The 15,494-nt window shown below is 44.6% G+C and overlaps 1 protein-coding gene across 2 annotated transcripts in view; it reads left to right on the top strand.

The window, feature by feature from the left end:
• Positions 1-555: 555 nt before the first annotated feature.
• Positions 556-15,494, top strand: part of CENPU (centromere protein U) — a 46,757-nt gene continuing 31,818 nt past the window's right edge. Inside the window, exons 1-4 of one of the 2 annotated variants that reach the window (XM_070781719.1) lie at positions 592-642; positions 3,052-3,281; positions 3,550-3,598; positions 6,273-6,390. In XM_070781719.1, coding sequence (XP_070637820.1) covers positions 3,178-3,281; positions 3,550-3,598; positions 6,273-6,390 — 271 coding nt within the window. In that variant the 5' untranslated portion in view covers positions 592-642; positions 3,052-3,177. Of the gene's footprint in view, positions 643-3,051; positions 3,282-3,549; positions 3,599-6,272; positions 6,391-15,494 lie in introns of both variants that reach the window. The other variant, XM_070781721.1, reaches the window with a different exon arrangement.

Raw genomic sequence — 15,494 nt, 5'->3', positions numbered from 1 at the left:
GTTTTTAAAGAGAAAGCAGAGAATCAGAGCATATTAGAAGGGGTCCTCCCCGTTTACGAATAAAAACACTGGGGTAGAAATAAAATAATAAGCCAAGCTCACACAGCTGATTCAGTACCAGCGGTACTGAAAGCCTAATCCTGTCAATTTTCAATGCACGACACCAGACAACTGCGCAGGCGCCTAAGCACCCGGCGAGAGGACACCGGGTCTGGATTCGCCCCTCGGCGGCGAGCTCGCGCTTAGGTAGCTTTACGGCAGTGGCTCCTCCCTTCCCCAACCCGGGGGCGGGCCCTGGCGGAAAACTTGCATGGCGGACGGGTAGGCAGAAAAACCAGGTAAGGATTTAGCGTCTCGAGGGGGCGGGGACCGTCAGCAACTAGTTGTAAGGCGTGGACTCCAGCTCTGTTCTCGCATATTCCAGGCTGCATTTTCTCTAGCGCTTTAGGATGGGGCGGAGCCCCGGCCCTCAGACTTACAGAGCCGGGAGGTGGGGCCGGGGACGTGTTGGGGGCGGGGCGTTTCTGCATGCTCGGCCCGGATTGGCCGCCGGGAGTAGCGCGAGGTTTGGCGGGAGTTTTTGCGTTGGCGCCGAGCGCTGCGGGCTGGAATGGATCGGCCACGGCCTGCGCGGTTGTCGCAGTAAGTTCTGCGGGCCGTCGTAGCGCCGCCGGGGTTCCCCCCCCTTTATTTTCCTCTTCCTCCGGGCTTGGGCTTCTCGAGCTCCCTGGCTCTGCCTCTGCGCACCGTGTCCGAGCGACTGACCGCCCGGGGCCTTTCTGTAAAGTGGGGATAAGGTCCCCACCGTGACAGAATTGCTGGGAGGTTGAAAGGCGTCCGCTTACAGCCGTGTCTGGCGCGGGGAGAGGCGTCGGCTAGCGTCCCCTTACTTTGTGCGGATGAACGTGCTCTAAAGTAGACGCCAGGTGTTCTGAAACTATCCCACGAATAGTAACTTAAGGAGTACCTACTACTTGCCAGAATTCACCTTCTAGCAAGAACACTAGCATTGACACTCGGGCTGGAGTCAGTATGCTTATTTTCAAGACCCTGCTTGTTTTTGTAACACAAACCACAGACTGTAAAGCTGAACTAAGTCGGCGGGGGAGCCCAGGCTGCCGCTTGTTATTTTTAAAGGGGGGGGACTCCAGCCAGGATGGTTCAAGCTTTTTTTTTTTTAAGCTGAAAAGATATGCAGGTTAAAATACGTTGCCTATCTGCTCTCTAAAACGTTATTTTTCTCGGAGTCATTGGCAAGTGTCTCTGGAGGTGTTTGTAGACACAGCGTGAGGGTGCAGGAGAGCCAGTGTAGGGAACAGGCTGGAGCAGGACAAAGCAGGGTGGTGGAGTCAACAGACTAGGCTCCTGTGGCCAGCGGGTAGGACCAGACTCCCCCAGTACAGAGGAGGATTGGGAAGGAATAAAATGCTTGCGACTCAGCTGACAGTGGTGTTGGTTTGGTCGCTAAGTTATGTCCGACTCCTGCAACCCCATGGACTGTGGCCTGCCGGGCTCCTCTGTCCATGGGATTCTACAGACAAGAATACTGGAGTGGGTTGCCATTTCCTTCTCCAGGGGATATTCCCAACCCAGGAATTGAACCCGGGTCTCCTGCATTGCAGGCAGATTCTTTACCAGCTGATCTATGAAAGGTGAACTTTATCAGATATGCCAGTAGGGAGTTTCTCTCTCCCTCCCCGCCACCCCCAAGCGGTATACACACATATAGCATTTTTGCCTTTGATTGAGACTCATGAAGTTTGTTCATCCCTCCCCCTGAAATGCACTGGTATGCCTACACCAAAATTTTTCCATGTGTTATCACAGGGGTTTCTATCTTTTGGTAGCCTCACCTTCCTCCTAGCCTAAGGTGAGGAGGAAACGACCACGTTGTTGAGCACAGACAAGGCAGGAAAGAGTGAGTTAAGACCTTATACGATGTGGCTTCTAGTCCTGTTACTTGGCTGTGACCACTGATGTCATTTAACTTTTCTGAACCCCAAAATCATAAAGTCTGTGAAACGAATATCTGCTCCATCTTCTTTTTTGGGTCCGAGAATCAAATAAAGGATTGGTTTTTCAAATTGTGGTGTCTTGACCAGCATCAGCAGCCCCGGGAACTTATTAGCAATGCAGGTTCCATCAGGGGCCATCCCAGGTTTATTGAATCAGCCGTTCTGGAGGTGGAGCCAAGCAGTCTTAACAGCTTTCCAGGTGATTCTGATTCCTGATGTTTGAGACCCACTCCTCAGTTTTCCAACTTTTTCTTTTTACTGTAATTCACAGTATTAATATTTTACATCACAATGGATATACAAGTGTGCACGTATGATAAAACACAAGTTTTAAGAAATCTTAATTTTATGTCCCCTTGTATTTCCTTAAAATGCTAGAACAAGAAGAAAATTTTTAAAGGAAACAACAGCAAAACGAATTTTTTAAAAAGCTGGGGGAAACCTTAAAGGACATGACAGGGCAATTGATAACATTTGGATATGGACTGTAAATTAGACAATGATGTCAGTGTTAAATTTCTTGCTTTGAAAATTGTGCTGTGACTACACAGGATAATGCCCTCTTAGAAAAGACACACGTGTGTCCCCAGGTTACCATACACAGACACACAGGAAGCCGGTGAGACAAAATGAACAGTGGGTGAAGTGGGGTAAAGGGTGTACAGAAGGTTCTCAGGCTCTTCTCAACAATTTTTCTCTTTAAGTTTGAAGTTATATCACATAAAGAGTTAGGTAAAGAATTACTTGTTCAGACACTAAATGGACTTTGCTCTCTGCTAACGGCTGTGTGCAGGATGTCCTGTTCCCTGGCACCACGCTGGAGCACATAGGGTACTCAGCCCACAGTCACTGGCAGGGGTTATTTCCCGTGTCGCTTATTTTCACTTTTTCTTTGGGTCTCTGTTGTGACATCTGGTTTACTTAAGCTGATTAAAGATGCAACTTTATCCTTTCATCCTGATGCCCTCTGGAGGGATCCTGAAGGGGAGGGAAGAGGGCAGCTCTGGGTGTGGACTGACAGCAGATTTTATCATAGGCTTCCCTCCTTCCCAGCCACCTGCGGCTTTGGGCAAACATGCTTCTGGATGGAGGGATTCACTTCTACCTGGCGGACCGTTAAGGAGCTAAATGAGAACACGTGTGTGAGAGAGCCAGGCACGGGATGCATCGGGGTCCGGTGCTTAAGGAAGAGGCACCTCTGGCACATTTCTGCAGGATGCCAGCCTTGGCCGTTGATGTGACTTCAGGGACACGGGTGATGGCAGGGTTAGTTCTCTGTGCCCTGAGGGCAGAGCTATGTTATTTATATGTGGGTAGTATGATTTGGCCTATAAATTATTTATGTGTGGGAGCTGTGGCTTCTGCTTTCCAAAGGGTTTGCCATTACCTGAATTTCATCGCGTGCACATTGTTAGTGCAACTAACAAGGAGAGTAACTTGGAAAGAAAATACTTGGACTCCATCGCCAGTTCTAGTGTTTCCCCAGTTATTTTAAAGTATTTCCTAACTTGTGTGTGTGTTTGCTCTTTCCTAGTGCGAGATTTTCGAAGAACCATTCAGGCAGAACACATTCCATAAAAGATGTAAGTTATCATTATATATTTTAATATAATGCTCGTAATTGAAAATGCAAAATAACATTTTGTGGGAGACTCAGTATTCCGTCGACTTGGTAAGCTCTATTTTCTTGTAGTGGAAAAGTATATTCATTTTCCTCGTGTTCTTTCCAGTACAAGTGAGAGAACATTAACATTTTAAATCTTTTTTTCTGGGCCTAGGTTTCATTTTCATTTGGATAATTGGCATCGTTTAAAAATTGTGCAGTGTTCTGTATTTTGCTTTTTTCACTCGTAGCCATTTCTCCATGTTAATAGTTTTCCATAGTTATGGTCTCATCATCTTCCATGTAGTTTTACTCAAATGGTATTTTTACTGTAGGCTGGGTGAGCCTTAGAAATAAATGTGTGAAGGCAGGGGCATTTCTTTAATACTCTCAGCTCACTTCATGTGCTTTTCCAGCAGCTTGTTGAGTTGGCCTCAGAGATTCACATGAAACGCCTTAGGCAGTGTCTGCTTGGGGGTGCCCAGCCCTTGGGGGTTCTCCCTGCTCTGTGCCCCGCCCCTGATTCTCTCTCTTGGGGGGGTGTCTCCCCCTGCTTCCCTAGGCCCCTGGCTTTGGAGGGGGCCCTTTTCTCCTCTGGGAAGTCCTGGGGTCCCTCTGCAGCCCCACCGCAGCCCGCCCGTTCTTTGGATGGGTTTCTCCAGCTTCCTGTCCTCTTCTTGGGAAGGCAGCTGCCGTACATGGCTGGGGGCCTTTTTGCTCAGGGAGGCCAGAGGATCTGTCAGCTCTCCTTCAACGTTCCTTCTAACCCCAAACACCCCTTGGGTGGTTTTGCACTGAGGGTCTGTGAGTGCTAGTTTTTGTTTGGAGTCTTACTCTATCTCCAGAATTTCCACTAATTTTTTTGTCTGTTAATGGCTCCCTCCACATTGTCCAGAGCTACTGAATGTAGCTTTCTATGTGTTGTGGTCTTTCATGAGGATGTAGGGGGCAATCTTCATGGGACTTATTAGTATATTGCCCTGTAAGTCTCTTTCCTGCAGTCAGGAGTTTTACCCCTGTGTATCCTCAAAGCTGAGGAAGGCTTTCTTACCTCTCCTTGCTGTTCTTTGGAACTCTGCATTCAGATGAGTATATCTTTCCTTTTCTCCTTTGCCTCTAGCTTCTCTTTTCACAGCTATCTGTAAGGCCTCCTCAGACAACCATTTTGCCTTTTTGCATTTCTTTTTCTTGGGGGTGGTCTTGATCATTGACTCCTGTACAGTGTTACGAACTTTCGTCCATAGTTCTTCAGGCACTCTTATCAGATCTAATCCCTTGACTCTATTTGTCACTTTCACTATATAATTGTAAGGGATTTGATTTTAGTCATTCCTGAATAGTCTAGTGGTTTTCCCTACTTTCTTCAATTTAAGTCTGAATTTTGCAATAAGGAGTTCAATCAATCTAATTTCGATATTGACCATCTGGTGATGTCCACGTGTAGAGTCGTCTCCCGTGTTGTTGGAAGAAGGAGTTTGCTATGACCAGTGCGTCCTCTTGGCAAAACTCTGTTAGCCTTTGCCCTGCTTCGTTTTGTACTCCAAGGCCAAACTTGCCTGTTACTCCAGGTATCTCTTGACTTCCTACTTTTGCATTCCAGTTCCCTATGATGAAAAGGACATCTTTTTTGGATTTTAGTTCTAGAAAGCCTTGTAGGTCTTCAAAGAACCATCCAACTTCAGCTTCTTCAGCATTAGTGGTTGGGGCATAGACTTGGATTACTGTCATATTGAATGGTCTGCCTTGGAAATGTCGTTTTTGAGATTGCATCCAAGTACTGCATTTCAGACTCTCTTGTTGACTCTGAGGGCTATTCCATTTCTTCTAAGGGGGTCTTGCCCACAGTAGTAGATATGATGGTCATCTGAATTAAATTCACCCATTCCAGTCCCTTTTAGTTCACTGATTGCTAAAATGTGGATGTTCACTCTTGCCATCTCCTGTTTGTCCACTTCCAGTTTACCTTGGTTCATGGACCTAAAAACATCTGGGAACTTTGGGCTAAGTGGCTATTTCTGGGGAGCAAGCCCCTGGTGGCTTAGGAGTGGCCGGCTGTGGCCCTGTGAGCTAAGGATGGTTTTTACATTTTTAAATGACTGAAGTAAAATCAAAGAAGACTATCTCACGGCATGTGAAAACATGAAGTTCAGATTTCAGGATCCATAAGGCTGAATTGCAGCACGACTGTGCTTTTTCTGCATGGCCCCGTCTGCTTCCACACCACGATGGCTGAGCTGCCGCAGAGCCTCATGGTCCACGGTCTTGGGTACAAGGGACCCTTGAACAACACAGGTTTGAGCTGGGAGGATCCACTCTACCTGCACTGTTCTCAGTAGTAGGTTCTACACTATCCACAGGTGGTTGAAACCCCCGCAGGTGGAACCTCGAATAAGGAAGCCAGCTGCCAGGGTCATATGGGGATTTTCTACCGTGTGGAGGCTGGGCACCCCAGCCCCTGCGTTGTTCAGTGGTCAACTGTATTTACTCCCTGGTTCTTTCTAGAAAAGTTCCCCAACCCCACCTTAGATCCCCAAGAGTGCGAAGACTCGCTCCGTAGGCACCGGTGACAGCAGCAGCGTCCTTGCCATGCAGATCGGCTTTGTGATGTTCTTGTTATGGCCAATCCAGTGACTTTGAACTTCATTCACTTTCAGAAAGCTGGCCGGAAGCACAGGCCTCTGGATGTATTTGATTTTCCTGATCATTCTCAGCTCTCAAGCCTCAGCAGGCTGGGTGAAAACGAGAAAGATGAAGAATCCTATGAAACCTTTGGTTAGTATTTTTAATCTATATTTTGAAAACTTTAAAGTATTTCGAGCAACAGCATTTAGGCTAATTACTAATAAAAATGTAGAAATGCCTTCACATACAAAAGCAAGGTGGTCCACACATGAATACAGTGTTCTGGGGAGTATTTGATAATTTGAATTAATTTTTCTCACTTCTGGGTACCCCGAAACTAAAAAAGTGGGGCTCTCCTGGTACCACTGGTCAGCAAGCCAGACATATGTTGGGCTCCTGTTATATGACTTTGTAACGAGGGATGTAGACTAATATTTCTCACTTCATACCTCCAGTAGTCACGTGGAAATGGGCTTTAATTTAGGGAGGAGCAGAAGGATATTCTTCCTTTTCTTAGACACAGGAAGGCGGAGGATGCTGCAGGAGAGCTTCACGCATGGGCCCAGAGTGTCTGGGAGACAGCGCCGCCACTGGCGGGCCAGGGAACGGTGTGTGACCTGCCCGGGCAGGCCTGCTCTGTCCGTCATTGGCCATTCCAGAGGCCAGAGGTGATAGAGAAGGGCTGGTATGCCCACATCTAGAACAGCTGCTGCTGCTGCTGCCAAGTCGATTCAGTCGTGTCCGACTCTGTGCGACCCCATAGACGGCAGCCCACCAGGCTCCCCCGTCCCTGGGATTCTCCAGGCAAGAACACTGGAGTGGGTTGCCATTTCCTTCTCCAATGCATGAAAGTGAAAACTGAAAGTGAAGTTGCTCAGTCGTGTCCGACTCTTAGCGACCCCATGGACTGCAGCCTAACAGGCTCCTCCATCCATGGGATTTTCCAGGCAAGAGTACTGGAGTGGGGTGCCATTGCCTTCTCCTAACACACACACAAAAAGAAATTGAATTTATTCTAAATGAGGTGGGAAACTTGAATCAAAGTAGGGGTAAAATAAAACCTGTTTAATTTATGAATCTCATATATTAATTTACATTTTTTTCTTGAGTTGTCATATGCAAACATACAGCATATGTTGTAGGAGTAAGTTTCAAGGGAATTTTGACAACATAAACCTTCTCACATACTTTTTATTTGGTGTCTAGTATTTTGAGTCTTAATTTTTGTTAATAAAGGAAATTATTGTACTTCTGGCATGATGAAAAGTGATCATTACCAGAACATCTTTTATAGTGACCTGTAAAATGTTTTAATTTCTTACCTAAAAGAAATCTAAATGTAAAAGGTCTAAATCTAAAAGAAATCATAATTTTAAAAATTGAGATGTAATTCACATGCCGTACAATTCACCGTTTTAAAGTGTACGGTTCAGTTCAATTTTAGTTTAGTTACAAGATGGTACAGCCATCACTGTTTTCTATTTCAAGACGTTTTAATCATCCCAGAAAGAAACTCCACGTCCACTAGTAATTTCTCTGGAGCCCTTTGGCAACCATGAACCTGTTTCTTGTCTCCGTGAATCTGTCTGTTCTGAACATTTAAATAGCTTCTTACACGAGGTATGTGGTCATTTGTGACTGGCTTCTTTTATTTAGGGTAGTAGTTTTAAGGTTCATCTACATGGTAGTAAATATCAGTATTTTATTCCTAAAAATTCTTACAGGTCAATAATCCATGGTTTGGATAGGCCTCATTTTCTTTTTTTTCAAAATTTATTTTTAATTAAAAAAAATGTTTACACAGTTTTAAGGCTTGCTTTCCATTTACAGTTACTATAAAATCTTGGCTGTATTCTCAGTGTTGTACAGGACATCTGAGCCCAGTCACACCCAGTGGTCTGCACCTCTCATCCCCTCCTGTACTGCCTTCTCTCCCCTCCCCACTGGTGACCACTGGTTTTTTCTCTGTATCTGGGAGTCTGCTGCTTTTCGTTATATTCACTAGTTTGTTGTATTTTTGCGTTTCACACATAAGTGATATCACACAGTATCTGTCTTTCTCGTCTGACTGACTTCTCTTAGCATTCTGCCCAGGAAGTTACTAGAAAACACTCACCTAGGTGTCACCTCCCAGATGCAGAAGCAGAATGTTGCCACCAGGATGGAAGCACTCTTCCCTCTTTCTGGATGTAAAGTGACCCCTATCATCTTTCTAACATTTTGTTTTAGTTTTGCCTGTTTTTGAACTTTATATAAATGCTCTCATACATTATATATTCTCTTTTCTGGCTCTTTTGCTCACTTATTTCCTTTTGTGAAATCATCTAAACAGCTCTGAAAAGTAAAAGTGAAAGTCGCTCAGTCCTGTCCCACTTTTTGGGACCCCATGGACTACACGGTCCGTGGAATTCTCCAGGCCAGAACACTGGAGTGGGTAGCCTCTTGTCCAGGGGATCTTGCCAACCCAGGGATTGAACCCAGGTCTCCCACATCGCAGGCGGATTCTTTACCAGCTGAACTACAAGGGAAGCCTATGAATACTGGGGTGGGTAGCCTAACCCTTCTCCAGCGGATCTTCCCGACCCAAGAATCGAACCAGGGTCTCTTGCGTTGCAGGTGGATTCTTTGACAACTACCTACCAGGGAAGCCCCTAAACAGCTATAGATAGTGGTGGTTTGTTCATTTCCATTGGTGTGAGTTGCTACATTGTATGATGATGCCACACATTAGTCATGCAAACTAATCTTGAAAATAATTGTTTTTTGGTTTTGTGGAACAACACTGTGATGATCATTCCTGTATGTTTCTTTATTTTTTTTTAATTTATTTTTAATTGGATTGTAATTGCTTTACAATGTAGTGTTAGTTTCTGCTGTAATACCTGTTTGTTTTTCTGACTTCCTTCACAGGGTCTAGGTTCATCCACCTCGCTTGTAACTGACTCAAATTCGTTCCTTTTGATGGTTGAATAATACTGTGTTGTGTATATATACTACACCTTCTTTATCCACTCATCTGTCAGTGGACATCTAGGTTGCTTTCTTGTCCATTGTAAATAGTGCTGCAGTGAACATTGGTGTACATGTGGCCTTCTGAATTATGGTTTTCTCAGTATATATGCCCAGAAGTAGGATTACTGGGTCATATGGTAGATTTTTCTTTGTTTTTAAGGAAATCTACATACCATTCTCCAGAGTCCCTGTATCAATTTACAGTCCCATCAGCAGTGTAGGATTGTTTCATTTTTTCCACATCCTCTCCAGCGTGTATTCTTTGTAGATTTTTTGATGGTGGCCACTCTGACCAGCATGAAGTGATGTTGTTCAGTTGCTCAGTCGTGTCCAACTCTTTGTGACCCTGTAGACTGCAGCATGCCAGGCTTCCCTGTCCTTCACCGTCTCCCAGAGCTTGCTCAAACTCAAGTCCATTGAGTCAGTGATGCCATCCAACCATCTCATCCTCTGTCGTCCCCTTCTCCTCCTTCCTTCAATCTTTCCCATCATCAGGGTCTTTTCCAATGAGTCTGCTGTTAGCATCAGGTGGCCAAAGTACTGGAGCTTCTTTAGCTTCCTTCCAATGAATATTTAGGGTTGATTTCCTTTAGAATTGAATGGTTTGATCTCCTTGCAGTCCACGGGACTCTCAAAACACCACAGTTCAAAAGCATCAGTTCTTCAGGGCTCAGCCTTCTTTATGGTCAAGCTCTCACATCCATACATGATTTCTGGAAAAACCATAACTTTGGAGACATTTGTCCGCAAAGTGATATCTCTGCTTTTTAATGTGCTTTCTAGGTTGGTCATAGCTTTTCTTCAAAGGAGCAGGTGTCTTTTAATTTCATGGCTGCAGTCACCATCTGCAGTGATTTTGGAGCCTAAGAAAATAGTCTGTCCCTGTTTCCATTGTTTACCCATCTATTTGCCATTAAGTGATGGGACCAGATGCCATTATCTTAGTTTTTGAATGCTGAGTTTTAAGCCAGCTTTTTCACTCTCTTTCACCTTTATCAGTGGCTCTTTAGTTCCTCTTTGCTTTTTGCCATTAGGGTGGTGTCATCTGCATATCTGAAATTATTGATATTTCTCCCAGCAGTCTTGATTCCAGCTTGTGCTTCATCCGGCTTGTCACTTTGCATTATGTACTCTGCATATAAGTTAAATAAGTAGGGTGATAATATACAGCCTTGATGTACTCCTTTCCCAGTTTTGAACCAGTTCATTATTCCATGTCCGGTTCTAACTGTTGCTTCTTGATCTGTATACAGGTTTCTCAGGAAACAGGTAAGGTGGTCTGGTATTCCCATCTCTTTAATATTTTTCCACAGTTGTGATCCACACATTCAAAAGCATTGTCATAGTCTATGAAGCGGAAGTAGATGTTTTTCTGGAATTCCCTTGTTTTTTCTTTGATCCAGCGAATATTGGCAATTTGATCTCTGGCTCCTCTGCCTTTTCTAAATCCAGCTTGTACACCTGGAAGTTCTCGGTTCATGTATTGTTGAAGCCTAGCTTGAAGGATTTTGAGTATTACTTTGCTAGCGGGTGAAATGAGCCCTGTTGTGCTGCAGTTTGAACATTCTTTGGCATTGCCCTTCTTTGGGCTCAGATCATGAACTCCTTCTTGCCAAATTCAGACTTAAAGAAAGTAAGGAAAACCACTAGGCCATTCAGGTATGACCTAAATCAAATCCCTTATGATTATACAGTGGAAGTGACAAATAGATTCAAGGGATTAGATCTGATAGAAAGAATGCCTGCAGATCTATGAGTGAAAGTTCATAACACTGTACAGGAGGCCATGACCAAAACCATCCCCAAGAAAAAGAAACACAGCAAGGCAAAATGGTTGTCTGAGAAGTCTTCACAAATAGCTGAGAAAAGAGAAGTGAAAGGCAAAGGATAAAAGGAAAGATATACCCATCTGAATGGAGAGTTCCAAAAAATAGCAGGGAAATATAAGAAAGCCTTCTTAAGTGAACAATGCAAAGAAATAGAGGAAAACAATAGAATGGGTAAGACTAAAGATCTCTTCAAGTAAATTGGAGATACCAAGGGAATATTTCATGCCAAGATGGGCACGATAAAGGACAGAAATGGCATGGACCTAACAGAAGCAGAAGATACTAAGAATAGGTGGCAAGAATACACAGAGGAACTGTACAGAAAAGGTCTTAATGAAACCACAATGGTGTGATCACTCATCTAGAGCCATACATCCTGGAGTGTGAAGTCAAATGGACCTTAGGAAGCATCACTATGAACAAAGCTAGTGGAGGTCATGGAATTCCAGCTGAGCTATTTCAAATCCTAAAAGATGATGCTATAAAAGTGCTGCACTCAATATGCCAGCAAATTTAGGCCACAGTACTGGAAAGGGTCAGTTTTCATTCCAGTCCAGAAGGAAATGCCAAAGACTGTTCAAACTATCGCACAATTGCGCTCAACTGTACCCTTTGTCCCCCCTTGGTCTTGTTGCCAGGTCTCTTTGGAAATTGAGTATCTTGAGTGTAGTGGTAGAAGGGGCAAGGGCTGGGAACAATGCCATTTCTGTTACGGGCATCAGAGCTGCTTTCTTTGCATCCCAATCTGCCCAGTTGCTTCCTTGGATAATTTGAGAAATTCCCTTTGATGCTTGTGGCAGTGAATGACTGCTACGTATTTTGGTTTTTGAGCTGCTTCTATCAAATGCAAAGTCTCAGCCTCATACTTTATAGAGGAATTTCTTGTATTTGAAAGTTCTTTCTTTTTTTTTCCTGATAGCTCCACTAGCATGTAAAGCATGAGCCTGTGTATATATTTATAATTTATCCTTTCTCTAGGGTTAAGGCTCAGGTGAGAGCTGTCGGTTCAGTCGTCTGGGCTGGAGTGTAGGCCAGGAAAGGTTTTGCTTCTTGGACACTCAGCACTCACGGTAGTGTCCCCTGCCCTCCTGACTCCGTCCTTAATAAAGCTGCTGCTGTCAGGAAACCATTCGTCCTTGGTTTCCTGTAGCTTGATCTCTTAGATTAGGCCTACAGGAATAAACCTGGTCAAGGGTTCTGAGGCAAGAGTCTGCTAGCTGTGGGCTCTCATCAGGCTTAAGCATAGCCAAGTTGAGGGTATGGAAAGTTTTGTAGGTTAGTTCTCATGATTTAAGGATCACAGTGTGGTATTAGTAAGACGGCCTTCAGTTAGCCAGTAGTGACCTGTAATCTCCTGAATCCCTTGTACTTGATGACGGGACTGGACTGCTGCTGCTGTCCAAAAGTAATCTTGTTAGCTTCTTCCACTAATCGATGGCGGCTACTGCCTGGAGACAGCCAGGCCAACCTTGGGCCATGAGATCTAGCTGTTTGGAAAAATGCCCAATAGGCTCAGAATCTTCTCCAGCTTCTGTATAAGAACCCCAGAGCAGTGCCGTGCTTTTCAGCCACATACAGGATGAATGGCGCTTTCAGATTGGAGTGACCGGGAGCAGGGGCTCTGGTGAGGGTCTGGTTGTATAATCATGTGAAGCCTTTTCTTATTCCTCATTCTAAAGTAATGGTTCTATATCTGAGCATTAGTCACTTGATACAGAGGCTTAGCCATTGGCCCAAATTTTGGAATCCAAACTCTACAAAATCCTATCATGTGCACAAAGGTAGAGATGTGTCTTTTTTATATAATTTATTTTTAATTGAAGGATAATTGCTTTACAGAATTGTGTTGGTTTCTGCCAAACATTATCAATCAAACATAGGTATACATATGTCCCCTCACTTTTGAACCTCCCTCCCATCTCTCTCCCCATCCCACCCCTCTAGGTTGATACAGAGCCCCTATTTGAGTTTCCTGAGCCATACAGCAAATTCCCATAGGCTATCTGTTTTACAAATGGTGATGTTAAGTTTCCATGTTGCTCTCTCCATATATCTCACCTTCTCCTTCCCCCTCACCCCGTGTCCATAAGTCTGTGCTCTGTATCTGTTTCTCCATTGCTGCCCTGCAAATAATTTCATCAGTACCATCTTTCTAGATTCCATATATATATGTTAGTGTACAGTATTTGTTTTTCTCTTTCTGACTTACTTTACTTTGTATAATAGGCTCTAGGTTCAGCCACTTCATTAGAACTGACTCAGATGTGTTCCTTTTTATGGCTGAGTAATATTCCATTGTGAAATATTACTTTCCAAATTTCTCCTTTCCATTGTGAAAGGAGAGTGAAAAAGCTGGCTTAAAACTCAGCATTCAGAAAACTTAGATCGTGGCATCCAGTCCCATCACATATGGCAAATAGATGGGGAAACAATGACAGACTTTATTTTCTGGGGCTCCAAAATCACTGCAGATGGTGACTGCAGCCATGAAATTAAAAGACGCTTGTTCCTTGGAAGAAAAGCTATCACAAACCTAGACAGTGTATTGAAAAGCAGAGATATTACTTTTCCGACAAAGGTCCATCTAGTCAAAGCTATGGTTTTTCCAGTAGTCATGTATCGATGTGAAAGTTGGACCATAGAGAAAGCTGAGTGTTGAAGAATTGATGCTTTTGAACTGTAGTGTTGGAGAAGACTCATGAGAGTCCCTTGGACTACAAGGAGATGCAACCAGTCCATCCTAAAGGAAATTAGTCCTGAATATTCATTGGAAGGACTGATGCTGAAGCTGAAACTCCAGTACTTTGGCCACCTGATGCGAAGAACTTACTCATTAGCAAAGACCCTGATTCTGGGAAAGTTTGAAGGCAGGAGGAGAAGGGGACAACAGAGGATGAGATGGTTGGATGGCTTTACCAACTCAATGGACATGAGTTTGAGCAAGCTCTGGGAGTTGGTGAAGGACAGGGAAGCCTGGTGTGCTGCAATCCATGGGGTTGCAAAGAATTGGACACGACTGAGGGACTGAACTGAATATTCCATTGTGTATACTGCTGTGGCTGCTGGTTAGTCTCTTCAGTCATGTCCAGCTCTATGGACTGAAACCTGCCGGGCTCCTCTGTCCATGGGATTCTCTAGGCAAGAATGCTAGAGTGGGTTGCCATGCCCTCCTCCAGGGGATCTTCCTGACTAAGGGATGAAACCTGCGTCTCCTGCATTGCAGGCTGATTCTTTACTGTTGAGCCAGCAGCTATAGCCTTTTATCCATTCATCTGTCCATGGACATCTATGTTGCTTCCATGTTCTAGCTATTGTGAATGGTGCTGCAGTGAACATTGGGGTACACGTGTCTTTTTCAACTTTGGTTTCCTCAGTAACAGAGATGTTTAGTCATTGTGTTCAACTCTTTTGAGACCTGGTAGGCTGCAGCTTGCCAGGCTTCTCTGCCCTGGAGAGTTCCCAGGCAAAAATTTCGGAGTGGGTTACCATTTCCCTTTCCATGGGATCTTCCTGACTAATCAATTAAACTCATGTCTGCTGCATTGCAGGCAGATCTTTGCAGTACTTAGGTCCAAATATAGCTTGTTTTCTATATGGAGATAATTGTCTATTCCTGGGGTTTATAGTATATACTAGATATTTAATTCATTGCTTGGGGATTTGTCATGCTTTTGAGAGGCTCTGTAGCCCCAGGGACATCATGGCTTTGATCTAAGTGGTGCTTTGATCTGAGAGCCCCACGGGGAGGTGCATATTAATATGTCGTGTGAACCGTAGAACAGCCCGTTCTTTTACGTGTGTCTCCCATAGTTACGTCCTTAGGGCCTGGGAGATCAAGTGTGGGCTGTCCTGAAACCCCTGAGACAATACTGTCCAAGTGTATTATTGCTGTTTGGCCTACTGCTGCTGCTAAGTTGCTTCAGTAGTGTCCGACTCTGTGCGACCCCATAGGCGGAAGCCCACCAGGCTCCCCCGTCCCTGGGATTCTCCAGGCAAGAACACTGGAGTGGGTTGCCATTTCCTTCTCCAATGCATAAAAGTGAAAGTGAAGTCGCTCAGTCGTGTCCAACTCTTCGCAGCCCCATGGACTGGAGCCTACCAGGCTCCTCTGTCCATGGGATTTTCCAGGCAAGAGTACTGGAGTGGGGTGCCATTGCCTTCTCCATATTTGGCCTGAGTGGAAGTCAAACAGTTGTGAGGGGGGATAGGCTTGGATGCAAGAAAAGGGATCTTGAGGTTGAGCTCAGTAAACCATTTAGCATCCTCAGGAATTGGGCTAATGTTTTATAAGTATTGGCCACAGTGGGTGAATAGGGCCCACAGCATCATTTCCTGCTCTGAGGTCTTGTACCACTCTACTTTCCCCAGTTGGTTTAATTACTGGAAAACAGGAGTATTGCATAGAGACTGGCA

The sequence above is a fragment of the Bos indicus genome, chromosome 27 (genome assembly GCF_029378745.1).
Source record: "Bos indicus isolate NIAB-ARS_2022 breed Sahiwal x Tharparkar chromosome 27, NIAB-ARS_B.indTharparkar_mat_pri_1.0, whole genome shotgun sequence".
Lineage (NCBI taxonomy): Eukaryota > Metazoa > Chordata > Mammalia > Artiodactyla > Bovidae > Bos > Bos indicus.
This window is presented reverse-complemented; position numbering and strand designations above follow the sequence as displayed.